This window comes from Sorghum bicolor, chromosome 8, assembly GCF_000003195.3.
Source record: "Sorghum bicolor cultivar BTx623 chromosome 8, Sorghum_bicolor_NCBIv3, whole genome shotgun sequence".
Classification (NCBI taxonomy): domain Eukaryota; kingdom Viridiplantae; phylum Streptophyta; class Magnoliopsida; order Poales; family Poaceae; genus Sorghum; species Sorghum bicolor.
This window is the reverse complement of record NC_012877.2, coordinates 58108685-58132934: the sequence shown is the minus strand read 5'-3', so window position 1 is coordinate 58132934 and position 24250 is coordinate 58108685. Positions and strand designations below refer to the sequence as shown.

The 24250-nt window shown below is 43.8% G+C and overlaps 4 protein-coding genes and 1 long non-coding RNA gene across 7 annotated transcripts; 4 read left to right on the top strand and 1 right to left on the bottom strand.

Annotated features, from left to right (window-relative positions):
* Nucleotides 177–2900, top strand: LOC8074301 (adenine phosphoribosyltransferase 1). Its single transcript, XM_002443414.2, has 6 exons — nt 177–442; nt 1004–1114; nt 1251–1343; nt 1453–1602; nt 2183–2241; nt 2575–2900. The coding sequence occupies exons 1-6, from the start codon at nt 229–231 to the stop codon at nt 2629–2631; spliced, it is 684 nt and encodes a 227-aa protein (XP_002443459.1). The 5' UTR covers nt 177–228; the 3' UTR covers nt 2632–2900.
* On the top strand, nt 3049–8256 carry LOC8074300 (transcription factor bHLH85). Of its 3 annotated transcripts, none has more exons than XM_021446306.1 (5): nt 3049–5184; nt 6435–7027; nt 7134–7379; nt 7539–7670; nt 7775–8256. In XM_021446306.1, the coding sequence occupies exons 2-5, from the start codon at nt 6548–6550 to the stop codon at nt 7865–7867; spliced, it is 951 nt and encodes a 316-aa protein (XP_021301981.1). In that variant the 5' UTR covers nt 3049–5184; nt 6435–6547; the 3' UTR covers nt 7868–8256. The 3 variants fall into 3 exon arrangements, with proteins under 3 accessions (XP_021301981.1, XP_021301980.1, XP_002443458.1); XM_021446305.1 differs by having other exon boundaries at nt 5376–7027; XM_002443413.2 differs by having other exon boundaries at nt 3049–7027.
* Nucleotides 8094–9169, bottom strand: LOC110429771. Its single transcript, XR_002446859.1, has 2 exons — nt 8677–9169; nt 8094–8275 (listed from the first exon to the last, which is right to left on the bottom strand). It is a non-coding gene; the product is annotated as an uncharacterized LOC110429771 (long non-coding RNA).
* Nucleotides 10374–13202, top strand: LOC8074299 (cytoplasmic tRNA 2-thiolation protein 2). Its single transcript, XM_002443412.2, has 7 exons — nt 10374–10787; nt 11086–11434; nt 11518–11604; nt 11693–11814; nt 11894–11972; nt 12131–12525; nt 12692–13202. Exons 1-7 carry the CDS (start codon nt 10474–10476, stop codon nt 12735–12737), a joined length of 1392 nt encoding a protein of 463 aa, XP_002443457.1. The 5' UTR covers nt 10374–10473; the 3' UTR covers nt 12738–13202.
* LOC8074298 (cyclin-D5-2) lies at nt 19987–22369 on the top strand. The gene is made up of 5 exons (XM_002443411.2): nt 19987–20520; nt 20603–20689; nt 20827–21136; nt 21262–21398; nt 21544–22369. Exons 1-5 carry the CDS (start codon nt 20182–20184, stop codon nt 21760–21762), a joined length of 1092 nt encoding a protein of 363 aa, XP_002443456.1. The 5' UTR covers nt 19987–20181; the 3' UTR covers nt 21763–22369.

The window sequence follows — 24250 nt, the reverse complement described above, 5'->3', positions numbered from 1 at the left end:
CCCCCCCGGGCCCACTCCACTCCGCGTGGGACCCACCAGCAAAGGGAGGTTTCGATTCACGCGGGGCACTGGAATCCGTGGGCCCGGACAGCATCCCCGGGCCCGCGTGTCAGGGACGGAGACGTCTCCCGGGGCTCGGCTATAGCCGACACGGCCGCGAGCGCGGCCCGCGTGAAGGCCCAGATAAATAAAAATAAAAAGAGCAGCGGAGCGGAGGCGGAGCAGAGCATGCTCTTCCTGCAGTGCCAGCAGCAGCCTCGCGTGCCGTCCCCGCCCGCGTCGGCGCCGCCTTTTCGTCCCCGCGTCGCGGCGGCTCCGCTGAGCGTGCGCGTCACCGGCGGGAGGCGAGGGAGGCAGGCGGTGGTGGCGATGGCGTCCGCAGACGCGCGCTTGGCCGGGATCGCCTCCTCCATCCGCGTCATCCCCGACTTCCCCAAGCCAGGTGGGTTGGTTTGGTTTGGCTCACCCCTCCCGCTTCCGTACCCTACCTTACTCCTCTACAGCCCTCCTGCTGGATCGCCGCTCGCGTGGATTGACGGGTTGCTGGATGAGTGCGGAGTCGATTCGATTCGTCAGCTTCGTATTCGGGATTTCGGAGTTTGCGTTAAACTATGCTGCATAAAACTCGCGTCACTGCTTATATTTTTTACTGAAACTGTAGGGAGTATTGAGTAGCACTTTTTTGGGGGGTTAAATAATAATAAAATAGCCTGCATAAACTTGCGTCACTGCGTACATTTCTAGTAAAACTATAGGAGTAGAGCAGCACTTTTCTTGGGCTTTATTTGCCTTTCGCGTGCAACGCGCGTGCTGCTCTACTCATACCTCTATTCTTGCACACTCATCTCTCGTGCCCAAACAAGTAGAACCACCTTTGACACGACAGTACCACCGCTCGGCCTTGCAAAGCAACAATCTAGATTTCTCTCTCTGTGTGTGGGAATAAATAATCACGGTGCCTTGTTCGTTCTAATTGATTATGGGCTGCTCCGTTTCTGTGCAGGGATCATGTTCCAGGACATCACGACGTTGCTGCTCGACCCCAAGGCGTTCCGTGACACCATCGACCTCTTTGTCGAGCGCTACAAGGACCAAGGGATCACCGTAGTTGCTGGTAATGTATAGTTACGCAGTCATTCCATTCTGGATTTAATAGAAAACTTTAGAATTGTATAAATAAACAATGAAATAGGTGGCCTTATATGCTCAGTGATTCTCATTTTCTCATGTTTGGTGCCACGTTAAAACAGGTGTTGAAGCTAGAGGGTTCATTTTCGGTCCTCCTATCGCTTTAGCCATCGGTGCAAAATTTGTGCCTTTGAGAAAGCCAAAGAAGTTGCCAGGTCTGCATATCCACCATTAGCTTTGTAGCTCTGTTGTTTTTGTTGTTGTACCATTACTAATGAGCTCATGGTGAATGAAATAGCTGACACTCTTTCATCTATCTACTAGGCGAGGTGATCTCCGAAGAGTATTCTTTGGAATACGGAACTGACAAGATCGAAATGCATGTTGGAGCTGTACAGGCCAACGATCGGGCTCTTGTGGTCGATGATCTTATTGCCACTGGTGGAACACTCTGTGCAGCTGTCAAACTTCTTGGTGAGCTCATCTTATTGCTCTTGTGTTTTTTTACTGTGTATATACAATGTCCTACCACAGTTATCTAAATCCTTTTTTATCATAAAAATTATTTTTACGATGTTTTAGTTTTTCTGAAGTTTCATATTATTTATAAATTCATCATGGTGACAGTTTCCTTCTCTCACAGTTCTAGCTTTTAGTAAACATTGCACTGAATCTTCTTTTTTCAAATTCTAGTCTGAGATTTGGAACAAGAAAATTGAAGAATGTTTTTTTTGAGCTTCGATTTGTTGTTACAGGGGAGGAGCTTCTCTGAAGCTAGGCTGGCCAGCCTCCTCTCTCTCCCTCCACCCACCCCTAATCCCCAAAAGGTGTTAAAGGATATGCTTAGTGTCACTTCTTAAATCTTAATTATACACTAACACAACCATATTATTTTAAGTCCTGCCCCACCTCATTTCTTTGGCAAGCTCTGCAGCTGTATATGCCTTTCAAGGAATTGCACTTTCTGGCATTCTTAGTATCATTTGACATCGCTTTCCTGCGAGTTGTTGTATGCTAATTTATTTATTTCATTCGTATCCCTTTTCCTTTCCAGAACGTGTTGGAGCAAAGGTTGTTGAGTGTGCTTGTGTCATTGAATTGCCAGAACTGAAGGTATATTCTGCTTTGATGCATCAATTCCCATGGTTTGCTGTAGACAAATATTATGCATATACCACTGTGTAGTTTGTTCATGCTATTATTGGGAGTTTCTTTTGGATCCAGATAGACCCCTGACAATTTTGTTTTTGTATATTTTCAGCGAGTAGGAAAGGGTAAAAAGCAGCTAGTATAATTTTTCACGTACCATAATGGCACTACCATCGTAGACGCAGGAATTCCTGCACTCTAAACAATTATTTTAATCGACTAGGAAAAATCTAACACTACTTATCACGAGAAATTATGTTGTGTTTGTGTACTATTCTAACTACAACATCTATTCAGGGCCGAGACAAGCTTGGGGACAGGCCAGTTTTTGTCCTTGTGGAAGCAGACGCTTGAGCGGAACTTTGGACTTCTCAGAGAGTTAGAGTTGGCGCTGTTGATGCTCCCTCTCTGGAAACAACAAAGTTCCCATGTTACCATGTTGGCTATTTTCTGGCTGACGCGTAATAAAGTTTTATTCCAAATTGTGATCCCCTGAATGATTTGTCAATGTAGACATGATTGCTGGTCCTTGTAAACTGTGGCTTATGTTTTGTCAAAACAGTGCTAATTATTCACATCAATTGAGGATAATCCTGATTGGAGATGCTTGTTTGTTCTAGTAATGTTCCTTTCTTGTTTTGTCGGCGCAACTATTGATGAAATAAAGTTGCCATCTCAATAATTGAATAATGGCTGGTGTATGGAGATGGGCTTCTGAATTAATTTGGGAGATCATGCTGCTGGTGGCAAGCTTAGGGCCCTAGTGGTCATGGGCTCTAAATCAGTATTTTTTCTGATGAACATGAACACTATTTTCCAGACTTTGATTTTTGTGCAGTTTGATACACATACTCTGTATGCCTTTTGCAATTTCCTTTATCTCAACTGGCATTTAGCATGGTCTCTTGAGTCTTGACTCTTGATTATACCAGTTTGTAGCTTGAACCTTTGGAATCCCTTAGATAGAATTGACCACATAAAGGCAATTAGTTGCATAACTGAGAAGGATTTTGAATCTTGACAAACTATATTTACTTCAAGCATTTTGTTCTAGGCAATGCATATGCTTTCATGGCACTGAAATTTTTGGCCGACTTTTGCTGTCCTACCTATGCTCCATTTCTACAACTGAGTGTTCTGCCTATCTCTGTATTAAGGTGTACTCGGTGGACTCTGCTAATAGCTTTGTGACTTGAAATAGGTCTATTAGTTTGTATGCTTTATAATTGCATTCCTTTTAGAGAACAATGCTATCTTCCTACTAGTTTTTAGTTTATAAATTAATTGTTATTGCTTTCTTAACATTCTGGTTAATGATGCTTTTGCCTGAGTCATATTTGACATGAATATTATTATGGATTCAGGAAATGTTTCCTCAATCATCTATTATCTTTATGTTTGACTATGAACTCTATTTGTATGATCTTTGACTTCTAGTTTGTTCCATTATCTTTTGATAGTCAATCTGTTTACTTTGACTTCTATGCCTTGCATTATTGTGCTCGTTCTAAGTAGGTTTTTTCTGTGTATTTATGATCAGTGGTCTGAGTGTGATCTGTTTGTTTTATTAGGTTGATCAAGTATTGATATTTCTTTGTTTTATGGTTCTGAGTGCCTATTCATCCATGTGAAATCTCTCTCCATGTATGTTCCCTTTTTCATTTGTGTTTCTACCGGTGACCAAAATGGTGTCATTTTGATGAAACTATGCAGAAATTCTCACTTTTTACTCTCTGAGCATCATGACTCCATCAGTTAAAATATAGAGGAATCTTTTGGGGATATCTTGTTTTATATCATTTTAATGAGAAGACCAGCTGAACCTATAGGTGTCTAGTAGACTTTTAACTGCATGGTTCCATTCTTTCATGTAGTTGACTTCACTTGGCTGTGTGACTAGTTATACACGTGGTTTTCATGAACTAATGTGACTTTGTTGTGAGGTGCATTTTTCTTGCACCTGCAATTTGCATCTGTTTTTTCTCTCTCTCAATTAGGAAGGCGAATACAAAAGAAAACCGCATAGTTCCAACGCATACACACATCGTATTTTTTTTACAAAATATAAAGACATGCCAGTGTTAGTGATATATATTCTTGCCCAAATTATCTGTGCATGCTTTCTTTTTCTCGCTGAAGTTACATAGTTCAGTCACAGTCCGTGCGTTACTAGTTTAATTTACTCTGTAGAGGCTACTAGTTTTATTTACTCTGTAGAGCTATTACCGGCTACATTCACATGATTTTTTGCTCGGTGCCATTGCTTTTTCTGTTGACTTAGAAGGTACAAAACATTATAGGACTTGGCTTCTGATTATGACAACATATTAGTGATTGTGTAAGTCAAATAGGTACAATCAAAGCTAAAAACAATTCCACATTAATGTAGTCAATGAATGTGACATAAATCTTAGTTCATTTAGTAATAATGTGTGATGAGAAAAACAAAAAAAAATTGTATATTTTGAAGTAGAAATAATGTGTGATAAGAAAACAAATGTTTGAAATGTCATAGCTCGATATAGTTACTTCGTGGAAGCAAATGTACTCATCATAAAGTGCAGCTGTTCTTCAGGAAAGCACAACAGAGCAAGGCTATCGGCTGGCATAATTTATTGGTGCCAGTTTGTGCGATTAGTTTACAGGTTATGAACAGAATATCTTTTAGGATCTCCAAAAGGAGTGAACCCACAAGCAATCTGGCTTTCCCATGCTTCGAATTAAAAAGTTGAACTTTGCAAAGTCAGAAAATAAACTCAAGTGCTTAATAGGCAATGATCATATATTATGTTCTTCGTTTATATGCTATTGTTGATATGTTGTTGGTTCGTTAGGTATTTTGTAATGCATACCCGTGCAGTTTGCCACATAAAATTGGAGGCATCGCTTCTTTCGTACAGCTAAAGGGTAAGAATCATGGCCATAAACAAACTTCATCTTGTTCCCTTGGAATCATTTTCCTTCCCAGCATCTTAGCTGTTGCTGTTTGACAAGGAGAGGCAAGAAGTCCCTTTTGAGGACATGCCAGAAGTACAGTTGATTTGTACACCATGGTGGATCTGAGTCATGTGCAGCTCTTAATTGCTAGATGGATGCAGGTCACTTGTTGCTGATGAGGATATCAGCAGCGTATCTCCAGCAGTTTCAGATTTGTCGGGCATTGCGGAAACCTGACACCTTATGTGGAAACCTACATTGTGGCCTCCATTTTTCTTTTCTGGACGCAATTGTGGCCTCCATTTTGATGATGCACATGCTCTTCGATTCACAAAATGTGCCATAATCTGAATTTAGAATCTGACTGAGTTTTCTGAAGGCCCTTTGGTAATCTTGCTGCAGCTGGTGCCCTGTTTGACCTTTACAAAGGTGGCATTTTACACAGCATCTTTGCATTTGTTCAGTTTTTTCCCCCTGTGTACTATGTGGTCTAAATTGCATTTAGAACTGCATGGAATGAGGCTCTAGCTAGGCACAGGCTCATCTCTATGTAAATCTAGTTCAGAAAATTTTCACTGGATTGGCCCTTTGTTTCAAATGTACCCTTGATCTGAAGTCCTTTTCCCGGAGAAAATGATTGAGGCTTTGAGAGTTCCGCAGAAGAACGTCAGTACATTCCACATTGAAGAATGTATCATCGTTCCTCTATAATCAGCAGAGAGGCGTTAGCATATCTCCTTCAGTTTGTAAAGAATGTTCAGATTCCCTCCAGCATGTTCGTGCAAGCCTCTCTTTGCATATCCTGTTTTCTTTATTCCACCTCCCCCAACTATTTTATTCTATTCTATCTTTTGGGGGTAAACCCTGTCCCTATTCAGAGATCATAGACTTCCTGTCACAGCCCTTGATGAGCCAATGATTAGTAAAGTGTCCCCAATCATTGAACCTCCTTCACAGCAGACAGGCCACGGCACTGTAATCTTGGATAAGTCACTGTCCTGTCTACCAGCTAGCAGTTGAAGTTTTCTGATCTTGTAATTAACCTTCACACCCCCAGGACACACCTTACCTTGGTTGATTCTAGTCGTCGTTAACTTATGGCCATAAACTACTTCATCCCAACCGTGGACCGCCATTTGTTTAATCATAGTCACATTTTTTAAATTTGAAGATTATGCTCCTGCCTCCAGCAGCATTTCTGAATTCTGGTTCCTGAACAGTATAAAAGCACCTGCACTTTGTGCACTAGTCTTCATCAAGCTAGCATCTCAGACATCAACATCTACACACTACACAACCACCTCTGACCTCCAGGTCCTCATTACTCATCACAATGGAGGCTGGAGGGTTGATCACCGAGGTCGGTTGGACCGAGTTCGACTTCCTGTCGCACGGCGAGGAGTCGGAGGCGATGATGGCGCAGCTGCTCGGTGCCTTCCCGTCCCATGCCGATGAAGGTCAACATGAGCTGCTGCATTGGCCTGATCAAGCTTCCAATGCATACAGTGACAGTATCCCACCTTCATGTGGGGGCTACTATTTTTTGAGCAACTCAAATGAGGCCCTTGGGAGCAGCTCCTGCACTGCACCAACAGATGCCCTGCCGTTTCAGGAGGAGCATGGTGCAGGTGCAGCTGAGTACCTGGATGTGACTGCAAACCATTCCTTCAACTGTTATGGGAATGGTGATCCGAGCTATGAGGATCTGGATGATCCGATGAGCGTCAGCATGCTTGGCTCAGTAAGCACCGCTCCAGACAAGAGCAAGAGGAAGCACATGGTAGAAGAACACGATGGCCAAACCCAAAAGAGGGTAAGTCTTGGTGATCAGCTTCCTTTTGAGTTTTGACATATCATAGATAGCTAAGCGATCATTTTTCTAATGCAAAATGGTGATTGTTTGAAATCGTGTATTGCAGGGCCGGAAAAGCGCGCGGAATGTTGGTGAAGCTAAGCGAGCCAAGAGGGCCAAGAAGAGTGGAGACGAAGACTCCAGCATGGCCATCCGGAATGGAAGCCCGACCAGCTGCTGCACCTCTGACAGCGATTCAAATGCCTCTCTGGAGTCTGCAGATGGCGATGGCGATGCCGATGCTCGTCGTCCCAAAGGCAAGGGCCGGGCAGGCCGTAGCGCGACGACTGAACCCCAGAGCATCTATGCAAGGGTACTTAATCCATATGATCATCCTACTGTTCTGTTGATGAAAAATGATGACGATGATAAAATTCTAAAAATGAAATGATGATGATGCATCGATCACTCCTCTTTGTAACTGAACCTGACATGTATGAACCGTTGCTGCTGTGTTTCTTTGGGATTGCAGAAGAGGAGGGAGAGGATCAATGAGAGGCTGAAGATCCTGCAGAACCTGGTGCCCAACGGGACCAAGGTGGACATCAGCACCATGCTTGAGGAGGCAGTGCACTACGTGAAGTTCCTGCAGCTCCAGATCAGGGTGAGTACTGAGGATCTGCGCGCGTGCAGAATCTGATTCCATCTCATCTCAGTGCCATGTCATCATCATGCTAACAGCTCCTTGTTGTTCTTATGATCCTGCAGCTCCTGAGCTCTGACGACACGTGGATGTATGCGCCCATCGCGTACAACGGGATGAACATCGGCATCGGGATCGATCTCAACATGGACAGATGATCGATCGATCGCAAAGCGTTCGCTTGCCATCGATCGACGCGTCTCTTACCTGACTGACACTCATCATCATCATCAATGTGCTTGCTTGTTGCAGTCATCAGTCTGCAAGTTTCTTTTTGCACAGCGCGGTTCGTCAGCAGTCGCTGAGGGATCGATCATACTGGATAGATACACAACAAGTTGTAGCACGCCCAGTTGCCTGCTTCGACACTTACATCAAAAACTGTTTTTTTGTTTTGTTTTGTTTTGTTTTGTTTTAGTCCCATATAATTGGACGGGACGTTTTCTTTTCTTTTGAGAAGAAAAGACACCTTTTGACAAAGACCTTGAGACTTGTACAAGTTTGAAACTGTTCTCTTGGGAGCAGAACCAAGCACTTGCGATTGAAATCTCTCCTCTTCATGCTGCCTGCAGTATAAACGTTTCAACTTAACACTGAGATTCAGGCCTTGTTTAGTTCCTAAAAAACTTTGCAAATTTTTTTCAGATTCTCCGTCACATCGAATCTTTAGACACATGCATGGAGTATTAAATATTGACGGAAATAAAAACTAATTATACAGTTTGGTCGGAATTGACGAGACGAATCTTTTGAGCCTAGTTAGTCCATGATTAGATAATATTCGTAAAATACAAACGAAATTGCTACAATGTCGATTTCCCAAAATTTTTTTGGAACTAAACATGGCCTCATTTCGATTTTCTACCCAATAAATATTTCCATCCATTTATCAACAAATTTGTAGGCCATGAAATCATCATGATGGAAGAACATGGGGCCAGGACCACGTAAATTAAGGATGTCCAACCTGGGCCTCCATCCCCGTGTATTGGCAGACCCCCAGGCCGCCGTCGGGGGAATCAGGCAGCGGCCCGTCCGCGAGGCGGAGGACGCCCGGGCGATGGAGGAGGATCCCACGCGCCATTCACCGCTCGGAGAAGGAAGAGATGGCGAGACTGCCGGAGTTGGATCCCACGGGTCGTCGTCTGCAGGAGACGACGGAGGTGGATCAGAAAAAAATTAGGCTGCCGAGTTTCAGGTTCAAGATTGTGTCGGATCAGAAAAAATCCGCCGACGACTCTCACGAGTGTGCTTGTGGAGGATCAGACAATTCGGTCTGATCCGTCCCCGTCCACGGGGCTGCTGCAGATGCTGCAGGAGAGAGAGAGACCTCCCGTTCTTGAGGTGGACATGCAGGTGGTGGTGAAAGGGTCACGGGAGTGCGAGGAGAGGTCGAGGCAGACCATGTTAGAGTCCTTGTTTACTTACATCGAATCATGTCTAGACATATACATAAAGTATTAAATAAAAATAAAAATAAAAATTAATTACACAGTTCTATCAAAATTTAAGAGACGACTCTTTTAAGCCTAATTAGTCTATGATTAGACAATAACTACCACAAACAAACGAAAATACTACAGTGTTACGAAATTTTTTTCGTGGTGGAACTAAACACGGCCTAAGCCTTTGGAGGAGGAAGCGGGTGAGGGTCCCCGTGACACGGGGGAGCACACGGAGGAGGACAAGGCCGAGTTTCGTGCTTCCAAGCTCATGTACGTCGCCGCCTGCCGCCGCATCGCTACCACTAAGCTTGTGTACACACATATATATATAAACCACCCAGCGACACAATGTAAGTGTTTGCTATTGTTGTTGATGACTAATAATTAGCAGATATGAGATATGGTTATGTGATTTGCAGCTTCCAAAATAATATAGAGAATCCTCTTCAATAGTTTACTATTTTGGAATTGGCAAAATGAAAAAAAAGAAGGGTTATAAGATGGTTTTTTTTCCTCGGGCGCTACTGGTTCCACGTGCTTCACCTCCTCCACTTCGCCGAACGACGCCGTCACCACATCGTAGCTTCATCGATCGGTTTCCTGGTGTCTGACCTAGCGTGAACCCTAGAAACCACAACACCGACCTTACCCTAGCAGATGGTGACTACCCTAGCTGGACATGAAGATCGATGATGGGAAAGAGAAAACCACGTACCTGAACGCTGGACAGCCTGGCTTCGTGTCGAGCAGAAATGAAGAATGACGGCAGCACCCTCTTTTCTTTATACAGACGAAGGAGAGACGCGCCCTTTTCTTTGCGCGTGGGGAAAGAAAAAACATGAAGGCTTCGTGTGTGCCTGAAATCATGATGGCAAGTTGATATGCCAAGTTGCTGTTTTTGAGCGCTGAGAATCATGATTTGCCAAGTTGCTATTTTTGACTAGTTGATTTACTTAACAATTGGAGGCAAATTTTTCTTGTTTTGCCAAAATTATATGGATATAAAGTTGTTTTGTCAAACTTTTAGAAATGCTCTAAGATATCTAAATTTTAGAGTTTTAGGATAGAACTCACGCTATCCTAACAATTCAGGAGGTAGAATAGACTTTTTCTATCATTGTGGGCTTACATCGGCCTTTATTATTATTTTTTTGAGAGGACTTCGGCCCTTATTAGGGCATCCCAGCTCCAGATGGGCCCAAAACGAAGCCCAACAAACATTTCGCACACTCACCGACGCACGTGAGGCGAGAAGGGAATTCCAAATTCCCAAATCCCAATTCCCCAAACCCCCACGTCTCCCTCTCGTCGCGCCCGCCATGGCAGCCGCCGCCTCAGCCTGCGGCGGCGCCGGCTGCGGGCCGCAGTGCTCCTCCTCTGCAGGCGGCGAGGGGGATGCTTCCTCGGAGAGCATGGGACGCCTTTCGATCTCCTCTGCCGCCGCCGCCGCCGCCACGTGCGGCAAGTGCGACGGCGGCGGCGCGGCCGTCGCGGTGGCCGGGGGCGTTGGCATGTGCGTCGATTGCTTTCGGGCTCATCTCTTCGGGAAGTTCAAGCTCGCTGTCACGAGCAACGCCATGGTGCGCCCCACAGACGCCGTCCTCCTCGCCTTCTCCGGCGGTCCCGCCTCCAGGTCCCCCAGCTCTCCCTATTTCTTCCCCTTCATTATTTCTAGGCTTTCTCTCTACCGGGTAATTTGGGCGGGTGATTTTGGCAAAACTTTGCACAGTGACGAAAGATCAATACATAGCATCTTGAAAAGAAAAAAAGGATCAGTGCACACGTCCAACATATATAGCGTTGACTTCGACCTATATTACAATTTACAAAGTAATGGGTGGCAGGATAATCTTTTAGGCCGTTTTTATGTTGCTTCACTTGAATGAATTTGTTATGATCCACTGAGTTCAAGTATTGCCGCACAAACATAGGGTGGCTCTGCAATTCATACACGAAATGCAGTCCAAGGCGATCCAAAGCTGGGAGACGAGTAACTCCCAGGCCCTGCCGGCCTTCAGACTTGGCGTCGCATTCGTCGACGAGAGTGTCCTTTCAGTGAGGCCGGGGCACGAAATCGACACGGCGATCGAAGATATCAAGTCGATTGTGTCGAGTTTGTCACCAGGGGATAAGCAATTGCACGTCGCCCCTCTTGAGGACGTGATCTCATCTGGATCAGATGACAAGGCGGCCAGGCTGAAGGAGCTGGTCGGCGTGATCAATGATGAGACGGGTAGGGACGACTTTATTCGGTGCTTGCGCATGCTTTCACTGCAGAAGGTGGTTCCCTTCAGTGCTTGTCTTTCACATGTTTTTATCTTTATATGTTGAACTTACCATTTCATGTCTGATATTTTGCTCAGATTGCACTGGAAAATGGCTACACCAAGATTATGCTGGGAACGTGTGCTTCTGGAATAGCATGCCATGTGCTATCCGCAACTGTGAAGGTATGTAGCTGATCCGATGATGTTTGATCGTTCTCGAAAAGAAGATGAGAGAGCGTTGAGAGCATGATGGAATTACTAATTTTCCCAGGGGCAAGGCTATGCTTTACCAGCTGATGTCCAGTATGTTGATACACGGTGGGAAGTACCCGTTGTTCTTCCACTTCATGATTGCTTGGCCCAAGAGCTTAACTTGCTCTGTGAACTTGATAGGTAAGGTAAACGCTCACTTATTATCCTAGTTGTCTGTTATCCTTGCAGTGGTTTTTATTATAATGGCTTCTCTTGTCAGTTTGAAGACACAGCAACTTCTCGATAGGCCTTGCAGTGGCATCAATGGCTTAGTTGCATCCTTTGTTTCACGGCTAAGGGTAGGGCCTCTTCTTCTTTGCATGTCACTTTCTTGCCGACCTAATTTTAGCTATTCTGAAATTGGGCTGAAGGTGTATTCTTGTTTGATGACTACTATGAATATCTGGTGGGGCAGCACAAGACATAGTTTTCAATATTTTCTCGTTTCTATTTACAGGAAGAGAACCCGTCCCGAGAGCATACCATTTTAAGAACTGCACAAAAGCTTAAGCCATTCTCTTTTAACAAGTTCTCAGCAAACGGCTACCATGATTTCCTCCCGTCACGGCTTCGTCCCAAGTTTCAGAACATTGATGCCAACGAGTCTACTTTCTCTGAGATTCTTTGCCTGATATGTGGAAGCCCGTTCAGTGAATCAGAACTGCAGAATTTGGAAAACACAAAGCACAAGGCTCAGAAGAAAACTGATCTGTATGCTGCTCATTGTTGTCAAAGCTGCCATTTCCAGATTCTCCCAGCAGCTACAGATATGCATGGACATTTCTTTTCACTACTACCGAAGTTTTGGACTGAGAAAGTGGACACTGCATCTGCTAGCCATAGCTCACTAAGGTGAGGCTGACGCATCTTTCTTTACGTGCTGCCTCATTGTCTGGGTATATTTAGTGCATGTTATCAGTGATTTACTGGCAAACATGTTGGGCACTCTATTCATTTACTAATATCATGTCCTGTTCATTCTTTCAAGTGCACTGAAATGGTAAAATGTTTATTTCAGAGATCAGATAGCGGACTACCTGCTGGATGAAGACGATGAAAACTGACATTAATCTCTGATTTCATGACATAATTTGGAGTCACAATGTTTAATTCATATGGAATGTCTGAATGCTGGTTTATACCGACATGTTTTGTTTGTTGTACAAGAAGACACCGCATTGGCGTCACACAGGCATATGCCAAACTTATGGATAACAGTGTTTCTTCTTTTTTTCTCCCGACGAAACCAATGTTAGTATGACACTGCTCTATTCAGCTCCTGCTATTCTCAGACTCATCTGACCTCTGGGATCTGTATAGTGATGAGGCAAACCATCACTTGCCAGCAAATTTCCACTGATTCTATAAAGACAGCACAGGTTGGAGAGCTGAATGTTTCCCACTTACATGTGATCTCAGATCAATTGGTCTCATCTCCCGTGCTGTGCCAGCTATTCTGCCAGCAAACATTGTAACACGATGAGTTTATCCAGTGATTTGGACAATTCATTTTCTCTGTGAGTTCTGTATGTTATCAGTTACCCCTCTGTACACGATTTGGCCTTCTGGGACGTACAGATAGGTGGTGCATCTTTGTCCCTTGTAGGCCTGAAGGGTTGCACATCCTATTCTCAATGCAAAATGCAAAGCGTATGCACATGACACATCACATACAAATGTATAATACCTAAGCAGTTGCAGGAAATAAAATGGTAATGACACTGCAGATAAGTGGTCCCTTGTATTTTGCATTGTGCAACTATCTTATCAACTTGCTTTTCACTGCATTATCATGTAACTTATATTTCATCCCTGTGACTGAGTGCAGTAAGTCATTTTATACTATACCTTTGGCTGTCTTTTCCCCTGCATTCTAGTGCATTGTCTCATCTAATGGCTAGTAGCGACCACGTTACAAGTGTATTGGAGCCTTTCTTGTGAAGTGCATCGCATGCGTGCTTGCATCCATGTGCACTGCTCAGTGTTGCTGAGCCCATACACTGGTCAAACATTGGGAACCTATATCATATAAGTAATTAGATTAAAGCTTGTAAAGGTTAGACCTTTTGGTTAGCCACTTTAATCTGATTGGGCTGGCATAAAGCCTGACCAGTAATCTTAGCCAACGTGCAAGGGCTTATCCAGCTTTTCATCAATGATGGCAACACAAATGCATACAAAGCCCCCCCAAGGGCCTACAGGGCCTTTCATTTTTGATGGTTGGAACAGGATTTATAAAACCGACTACCCGGTTGATGGCTGATGTTGATGGATTCTGGCAGGGTTTGACAAAACTTTCAAACTTTCAAATGTTCTTCGCTGTTCAATCATCAGAGTATGAGAATAAACAATGCGGATATTGATTAAGAGTACATGAAAATTGTCCATAAATCTCTGAGGGGATGCTGCCTGCTTTGGGTTCTAGTATTTCTTTTCACCAGCTTAAGGTGTCATTGTATTATTTTTTTTGCCTGTTTTGAAGGATCAAAATTATTTGCCTGTTTTGGTGCTCAAATTACTTTTAAATCTCTGGATCTATGCAGCATGGGTGGCTGGCAGGCACTCTGTTCTGAGCTATCCAATCAACCCATCCTTGAGGTATTGTTGTCCATGACATTGCAGTGCAGTGGTACTGCGTGTACCAGCATCAACAGCATCATCAACAATTGTTTTGTCTCTGGGTTCTGGGCAGCAACCAGCAAGAGTGACTGGCCCCAAATAGGCCTGGAAGCAAAAGGTAAACTATAGGGCTACCAGATATTGCTCCTTCTACTACCACCTAGGTTTTCATATTGAACAGTTCATACTATATCATCATTGGTGTTTTGGTGACTCAAAAGGCTAATCTAAGCAAAATGCTACAAGTAGCATGTTCAAGTTTGGCACTTGTAGAGTTTAGGCACTGTGACTTTAGTGTGTTTATTAGTGGACATGATCTCCATCCACACAGTGCCCACTTTAGCTTACTTCATTGTAACAAGCAAAGGCCCATTGTGTCCCCTAGTGATTGGCACAGCCCCCTGCTGTCATTGAAATATGGGGGGTGGGGGCAAGAAGCTGAGGGAGGGCCCTCTCGTGACCTTGACATGACCAAACCTGGGTTTTCGTTTGTTTATTTTCATCATGCTTTGATCCAAAAGCTTGAAGCATTGGTCAAAGAAAACATTGGTGAGTGGGGGGAAAAAATCTGCAAGTGGCACAGTAGATAGCAGCATCAGTGCAGTTTTCTGAACCCTTGCTTCATCAAAGTGGGTGTTGGTGTGGATGTGGGTGCACACATTGAAGACCTCTGCTAGTTGCTGCTGTTATCGTTCCATCTGAATTAGGTTTGCCTATAATACTAGTGATTAGGAAGACTGATGAGGTTCTTGTGATGAGTCAACACTTGTGTCTTGATCCTTGAATTGTTTTCTGAATAGTAGGATGCATACATGGCCGGCTGCCCGCCTTTCTCTCTCTCTAGTGTGGCCCTGTGGGGGCTGGGGGGAGCCTGAATTCAGGGTTGGGCTATGCAGGGCCCTGTAGCAAACTTGACAAGATGTGTCCTGGGTTGCCTGATTCGTGACACATACCTGCTTGCTTGCAAAATCCATAAATGCGTGCCGATGAAATCGGATTCAAATAGGTGGTGGCAGATTTGTACTACCATTCATGTACAATTGTCCATCACAGGCGACATTGTTGTGCAGAGGGTGCCTTGTACAATCTTTAAATGCAGCGTGCTGGGTGCTGGTTCCACATGCAGGACCGTCGGTCACAGTGGATCAACGCTGCGGCAGCGGCAGCAGCAGTGGACTGAAATACTGATGATTCTTCGTGGTCTCATCAATTGATGACTGCAAAGCATTCAAATTCTGAATTTGCTCAATATTGTTTCTGGTTTTTGCAGGGTTCGTCGGAAGAACCGAGGCCAAAGCAAAAGCAGAGGATTCATCAGGTCAGGTCTCACAACTCCTGATGAGAAAGAACCTCATGTGATGCACCCTTTCGTTTTCAGGCGCGAATTCCCGGTCGTCTTGTTGCCTGATGAATCGATCACCAAACGCGGCGGTGGTCCATCCATGGCTGATGGCTCCTTGATCTCAGTGAGCTGAGCTCTGGCCAAATCTTGGCACCTTCCCTCAGCGTATTTTGTATTGGAATATATGGCAGCAATCGGGTTGGGTACTGATGAATGAATCCACATCTTGGACGATATATGTAAGTATGCGTGTAGAACTGGCACTGCTCCGCTAGTCCAATACACTGGCCCTCGAATCATGCGTTTTGCTCACTGCATGCCCACCATTTTTTGCATCCTCTGCCCGTCATGTGACCTCATATATGTACTGTACATATATTTATGTATATGTATCTATCTATCTAATTATTTATCTAGGTCTTGTTTAGTTTCGTAAAGTTTTTAGATTTTGACACTGTAGCACTTTTGTTTGTATTTGACAATTATTATCCAACTATATACTAAATAGGCTCAAAAAAATCGTCTCATAAATTACAGACAAATTGTGTAATTAGTTTTTGTATTTGTCTATATTTAGTGCTCTATGTATATACCGCAAAATTCGATTTGACAGAAAATCTTGAAAAGTTTTTGGATTTTGGGATGATCTAAACAAGGCTCTATATGTGATTACATATATCTTGGGCATGCCCCCACTACTGTGGATGTATTATGACAGCGACTTCTGCAGACAGCTTGCCCTAGTTCACGAGCATGCAAATATATATACATAGTCCTATCATGCAAATGGACATTTTAATTGGACACCTACTGCAAGGTTTTGTTCCATGGTATTTCACCATTTTTCGGTTAAAATGATTCAGCTCAGTTTTCACAAGGTCTGAACTTTATTAATACTAGACTGTATGTAAAAAGTGTTGCTGAGATCGATAATAAAGCTTCTGATTTTTTGTGATGGGGTATGGCAAGATGCTATAGATTAGCCTCATGATTCCTGAGCAGATACCACGCTGTGTCTGTATTATGTCCCTGCTCGCTTTCAGATGGCTCTCCTTTTCTGGATTTGTGGCCGCCGGGCCGGGCCCACACGGATTAGTGTCCAAACCGGGTGATTTGTCTCACCGCCTGTACATTTCTGCAGGAGGAGCGTTGCAATCTTTATTTATTTTTTTTGTATATTTTTTGGACGCGTTACTAAGAATTTTTGGGACAGATGATGCTGGGAGGTAGTTGGGATTGGTGATTGGTCTCGTCTCAAGCGAATCCATCCTTTTGTATACATATTTTATACAGAGAGCCTGCAGCCTGCCTTTTCCACACACTAGATTCTAGGGCTTCCTCGCGACAGATAACTCTTTATCTGAATAAAAATGTTTCAGGAGTAAGCATGCCTTGTCAGCTAGAGCGTACGTGTGGATATTGTTTTTGCTTTATTTTGTTTTCTCTCCCTTTGAGATGAGCATGCATATGGATAGTTAGATTAGATGCACACTGTTGCATGCTAAACCTATAAATTTTGCCTGTATTATCCTTTTGTATATGAAAAGCTAAAGCCGGACTTAGATCCTATTTGAATCAGCTAAGAGCATCTCCAAGAGTCTTTGCAAATCTCACTCTCTAAATTATCATTTAGGAAACCATTTCCATAAAAATCGCTTTCTATATTTCTGAACTGTCCAATAGTTTTTCTATCTCTCGTGCGCATCCTAGAGAGCCATTCTAATCTTCTGTTTTTGGCTAGCGAAAAATCCAGAATAGAAAATTGCATAACCATTTAGATAAACTGTTGGAGGGTAACTTTTCATTAAAATCTCTATTCCTAGAATTTAGAAAAGATTTAGAGAGTCTCTTGGAGTTGCTCTAATAGGTCACAATTTGGATCACCTCCTCTAAACTTTAGAGATCTAAAAACTTTAGAGCACTTGAGCTCACTTTTAAGCTCTAAAGTTCTAATGTGAGGTGGGCGAAAGTTTAGGTCTAACTTAAACAATATGTTTGGAAACTTTAGCTCTAAAGCTTTCATATTGGTTGCTATGTGCTAGTTTGGTCAGCTAGTGAAATAGTTATTAGTCTAGTATTTAGCTAACAATTAGCTAGACCTATTTAGACTCAAGGAACTAATCAATTAGTAGCTAACTATTAGTCCCTTTGATCCAAAAATGACCTTACATTATGCCAAGAGCGACTTTACCAGCTATGATTGCGAGGACAATATTTTTAAGAGATTAGATTTAAGAGAACGTGGAACTATGGAAGTTGCTAAATTACCTTTGATTACTTTTCAATGCATCAAATATCCGAAGGCATGCACAGTACAAGGATGCTTACGATGACTCTGAGGGGCTGTTTGCAATCATACTTTTGACTTTTGGGAGAATCTCCAAAAATCGTCTAGAATTGAGTTTTTGAACCTTAAAAAACAATGTAATTTTAGCAATATCATGGTTCTGGAAACTATAAGATATGTTACATGCATCAAAACATCTCAAAGCTTTCCAAAACCACGATACTCAAACTCTAAAATAATACTCTGCATCGTTGAGCACTTCTCTTCTCCCTTCTTGGAAATGGTGTCGCAAACTCAAACATTTGGCGTCGATGCCCAATTAAGCCCTATGGCTGGTTACAAATCCTATTAGGCATTTTTCTTCCTTCTTTTAGAGTGTGTCGCAAAGTAAAACATATTAGCATCATGCCAAATCAAGCCCTATGGCTGGTTACAAATCCTATGTATCTGATATTACAAAATGTTAATTTCTCTATATGTCTCTCGCCTTGCTGTCCTCACTCTCTCTTGGGGTGGGCATAGAACCCAACGGTCAATTCCCAAACTCGAATTATCTAGACCCTAAGAAAACTCAGATATACCCAAAGTACCTGAATTTGATAAAACCGACAAAACAGATAAAACTTTAGTGACGTTTTTATTAAAACAGTAAATAATAATTCTCACCAGCATTAATAGAGAGAAATATATAAGCAATCACAGCGCTAGCAAATAACAAAGTAGCAAACAGCATATGTGTCTTCAACAACCATACAATGTTAATTAAGCAGATAAACATATATATGCACTCATACACATCACACATACATAAATTTTAGGTATTATATATATGGATAATTCGGGTAGCGGGATCAATACCCAAACTACCTTAATTAAATTTGGGTATCTAGAGTTCCTATCTGAAATTGTATGAGTATCAATTAATTTCTATTCTTCTTTTTCTTCTCCTATCGCCGACCAGAGCTGCTCGACTTTGGCTGCCGTACGCTCAGCTCCATCGCCGTGCCGCCGTGGTCGGACGTCCACCGTCGACGAAGATGAATCCATGCCTGTGTAGGTATTTTCCATTCTAGCCCATGATTAATTTTTAATATTTACATATGAATCCATATTAGAGGCGGAGATCTCCGGACAAGTTTGTGGGAGCTCAAATGCACAATAATTAAAGCAGCTATCCAAATGAATCTGGTGCTTCAAATTTAGTTTTTTCAGAGTTGAAGCAGCTCTCCAAATAGGCCCTTAGAAATAGTGTATCCTGGTTCTAGGATGTTAGAACATATGATGCATATATTATGAAAGAAACACTGTTGGCTGACAGAAAAAATATGACCGAAAAGAAAAGAGAACAGTATACATACATTAGACATATTAGGGAATGTCTGATTGGTCCATGTTATAGTGTAACAAGTTGTATACCCTATTACAACTTACAACGTACGGGCACTATATACCCTTTTTAGAGTTCCAAATGCACGGTCATAATAATGATTAGGCTCACCCTTTAGAGTAAATGACCACTAAACTAAGGTGACAGATGCACGTACTCCCTCCGTCCCTAAAAGCTGCAATTTCTAAAGTTGTTCTAAGTCAAACTTTTACAACTTTGACCAAATTTATAGAAAAAATGCTAAGATTTATTATACCAAATTAATACCATTAAATTTATTATAGAATATATTTTTGAAAGATACTTATTTTATGTTATAGATATTGATACTCTTTTCTATAAAGTTGGTCAAAGTTAGAAAAGTTTGACTGGCACGGATTCTAGGAGTTGAAGCTTTCGGGAACGGAGGGAGTATACATGAATGCACCTCGCATACATCGTTCCGTAGTCCGTATCTGTACTGGTATAGTACTCTTAGCCCCAGGTGATTTTTTTTACCAAAACTGTCATAGTTTATACCATCGCAAAGCAAAGTTTTACCAAAACTGTCAATGTCTAGAAATGCAGACGGTAACATTGGAACACACACACAATTGTCTTGAGAAATAAAATAAAATAAACAGAGCGGTTAAAAAGCTAGAGCCATTTAAATAGGGGGAGGTGGCTTCGGTTGCCATCTCACTCTCGCCATCACTCCGGCCTCTTCCACGGCCGCCTCCGCCAGTCCGCTTCCGCCGCCGCCACCTCGCCGCCGACCACCATAGCATCAAATACTTCAGAGCTCGCGCCCCTCGCGCATGGTTCTTGGCTTCTTGCTTTTTGCTCGACGTTCACTGTAACTAATCGACTATAAGCGTGGTGACCACTGACGAGATGATGCCGGTGGAGGCAGCGGCGGCGGCGGCGGCGGATGACTGGTCGGAGTGCGCGTTCTCGCTGACCTGCGAGGAAGACTGCGCCGACCTCGGCGACGGCGTCGTAGACGACGGCGAGTTCTTCCCGCTCTACAATGCCGGCGACGAGGAGGAAGAGGAGTACTTGGAGCAGCTGGTGTTTAAGGAGACCAGCTTCTGCTCCTCCTCCTCCGACTCAGGCGCCGACTGCGACGGCGACGGCGACGGAGACGGCGAAGGAGACGAAGAGTACCCCTCGCTCGCCTCCGAGGAGTGGTTCCGGCAAGCTCGCCTCGCCGCCGTCAAGTGGATTCTTGAAGTGAGTCCCGATTAGCTTAGCTCTAGCTCCTTGACGCCATCAGGTTGGCATGGCATCTGATTGCATCGTTCGCCCATTGCAGACCCGCGGGTGCTTCGGTTTCGGCCACCGGACGGCGTACCTCGCCATCGCCTACTTCGATAGCTTCCTCCTCCGGCGACGCGTCGATGTATTCTATCTATCCGCGCCGCCGTATAAAAAAAACTTTTGTTTTTTTGAAAAAAAAGAAGAAAAGAAGCCTCTGCTTTTGGGGACCAACGCGCGAATGAATGCCTGACGCCGGGCATTGCACTGGTGTGACTGCAGAGGGAGGCGATGCCGTGGGCGGCGCAGCTGCTGTCCGTGGCGTGCGTGTCCGTGGCCGCCAAGATGGAGGAGTGCCAGGTGCCGGCGCTGTCGGAGTTCCACGCCGGCGGCTACGATTTCGACTCGGCGTCCATCCGGCGGATGGAGCTGCTGGTGCTGTCCACGCTCGGGTGGCGCATGCGCGCCGTCACGCCCTTCGACTTCCTCCCCTGCTTCTCCTCCCGGGTCCACCCGCACGGCGGCGCCGGCGCCGGCGCCGGCGGCCACGTCGCCCTCAAGGCCATCGGTTTCATCTTCGCCACGGCTGAAGGTTCATACACATCAAGATCGAATCTTTTATTTTTTTTTCTCTCTCTATTTTCTGACATCGAGTGATCTGTCTTGCGTGCATTGCTCTGACTGTCTGGTCTGCTCGGTGTTCGACTGTTCGTGCAGCTGGTAGCGTGCTTGATCACAGGCCGTCCACTGTGGCTGCAGCTGCAATCTTGGCTGCAACCTATGGACCTCTGCTGACCAAAGAAGCACTGGGTTCCAAGATGAGCTACCTTTCTCCATCTTGTCTTATTGAGAAGGTGAGTCACTTGCTTCCATCTTCTAGTACGTACCTGTGTAGCATTTTTTTGACCATAGGAGTGTTTATCTGGATGAACCTTGGATTAGATGAGCTTCAGTTTACCATTTCTCTGTTTAAATAGATGTGTTTGTTTCTCTGATCAGGAGCATGTACATGCCTGCTACAGTATGATGGTTGGGGACATGAACAGGAGAGGTAGCAAGAGATCATTGCCATGTTCAGGCACCAACGAGATTGCCACTAGTACATATGATTCTGTTCTTGTTGATGATGACGTTACGGACACCGCGGCAGCCGCCATTGCCACTGTAGTGGCGGCGAGGAATAAGCGGATCAGGCTGGAGCTGACGGGCATCCGTTGAGAAAGCTAGCACCACCGGGGACACAATTTTTAGCCAGATGTCTAGGGGGGGGCTTGGTTTGATCTTCCCTTTCATTTTCTTTCCTTCTTTTTTTAACTTATATGTTTGCAAAAAAAAAAAAGAAGAGATTTTTTAGGTTCTTTGAGCCATTGCCATGGGTTGGCATTGGCTGTTGTCAGATTGGATTGGTTTGGTTTGTGAGAGGTGGAAGAGATGAATGAACAAAGCAGAGGGCTGAGCTTTCCTATGGAGAGGAGAGCTTAGGTTAATAAGCCCAATGCCAGTGCCCAAACAGGGCACATTTCACAGTGAACTTTACTTCAAAGTTGCACTGTTTGATAAACCATTTGTTGATGCAATGTTGCATTGCATATGGTGAGATGCTGCTGCTGCAGAGAGAAGATGCAAAACAAGTGGTAACAACACTTGAGAGGTTGAGGGTTTTGCCATTGTTTATAGAGAGAGCTGTTTCCCTTTTTCACTTGTGCAAGTGGATGTGAGAGTGGTGTTTCACTCTGCACTTGCAAGGGTTACATTCGTTTGTAACAAACCCTTTGTACTTGTGTAACCCCTCTTGTTCCTGAGGAATGGAATCAGATTGCATCAAGCTGTGGTGCCTGCCTGTGTATGTGGCAACATCCCTGTAGGTTTCTTGATCAGTTCTGCTGGCTGCTGCAATTTTTCAGTGCCACTCATTCAGTTCTGGCTGGGCCATGCCAGTGCTTCTTGTTCTGCTTTTTTCCAGGAAGGAGGATCCAATGCAACCCTTTCCCTGTTACATTGCAACCAGTTTAGCACATGCTTGATGAATCTTGGCCAAACCCCACTGTTGCACAGCACTTGCACAATCCACAGTGATGTAAAGGAAGAGATGGCCGGTGCGTAAAGAAAGGCATTGTCAACCATGATTAGTAGTAAGTACAATGTGGCCTTTTGGTCATTATTGTGCATGCTGAGCAAAGCATGCAACAGCACATTACAATGTGCACTTGTGTTGGAAAGGAGACAAGTGTTGCATATGAATGGGAGTATTAATGTACCGGATAGATACTAAGGTTAGCACTTTATGCCAATAATTGCCCCAATATTAGCAATGGTGATGTGACTTCGAACTTATGTATTTGGTTGGGGTGTTAGCGTTACTACTGGAGCATGATATTTGTTACACACCTCACCTAGTGAAGCAACTTGCAAGTTGTTTGGAAGCTGTGGCATGTGACATTTTTTGACAAATGGTATATTTAATCCATCCTATTATATATTATACCAATTCAAACTAGATCATAAGACGTATGTGGGTTACATAGGCGCCAAGTTGGCGCAAAGGAATCGACAAGTAACCATGGGCTTATTGTAACTCTTCAAAGAAGAAAACTCTTTCAAACACAAACTACCATAAGTTAGTCAAATGGAAGAACAAGGTTACCAATGTGGCATCGTGCACATGCAGAGAGAAAGATGAACACACACATGCCCAGAATATTACAACTTTCATTCATGGATACAATAATGATGATATCTTTACATCCACTGCCTTTAATTTTTTTTCTCACCCTCCCCATGATAAAACCCTAAACCCTAAAGTTGGTCTTCTGGCCTCATCCACTACCTAATGCAGGTCTTACATTGCACCCTGCCTTACAGCTGGTAAAAAGAGCTTTTGCCCTGCACTCTGGCAATGAAAATGCCTGCCCTGCCCTGCCCCCATGGGCAATGGAGTGGTGGCTTTCTGTGCTGAGAGCACAGCCACCAGTCCACCACCACCATCTCTGCAGTCTGCAAGCATGCATGCTAGCTGCTGGCTGCTGCAGACATGGCATTGCCAAACCTTCTCTCTTTCTCTCTCATTCATGTGCCTCCATGGCTTTGTTTTGTTTCTCCAATGTTGCTATATAAAGGAAAGGGGTTCCTTGCATTGAAGCATGGACAGTTGGTCACAAATGCTTCTGTACTATTTTCAAACAGTGTTTCCATGACATGAAGGTAGGCCAGCTGGTACTTGGGGGGATGGAGGTGGAACTTGAAAATGTTAGCCTAGATCAGTTAGATAAACAAATGCAACATGTGCTTTATTATAATAATTCAGTTGTAGATCAAGAGTGCCCAAGGGAGATCAGATTTTTGAACATCTTGATTCCATTTTGTAGGCCTGATAGAAATACATGTACATAAGGAAGAAAGGGAATATATGAGCATGGATTTTGTCATTTCCCAAGTCTGAACATTTTTCCCCCAGAAGAGAGAAAATTAAAAAAAAATGGAAATAAACTAGGTGTCTCTGTAGGCACCCAAAGAAATTTGAGGAAATGCTTCCTTGCCTACCAATCTACCATATAGGAGTAACATTGATTTTGATTCAAACTGATCTACAGTACTTATCATGTATGATCGATACCTCGGAGATCGAGCTGGTCAAGATGAATGGACCACTAAAAATTTGTAGGTCCGTCACAAAGCAGATCAAATCAAACATGTTTAGGGGATTTTC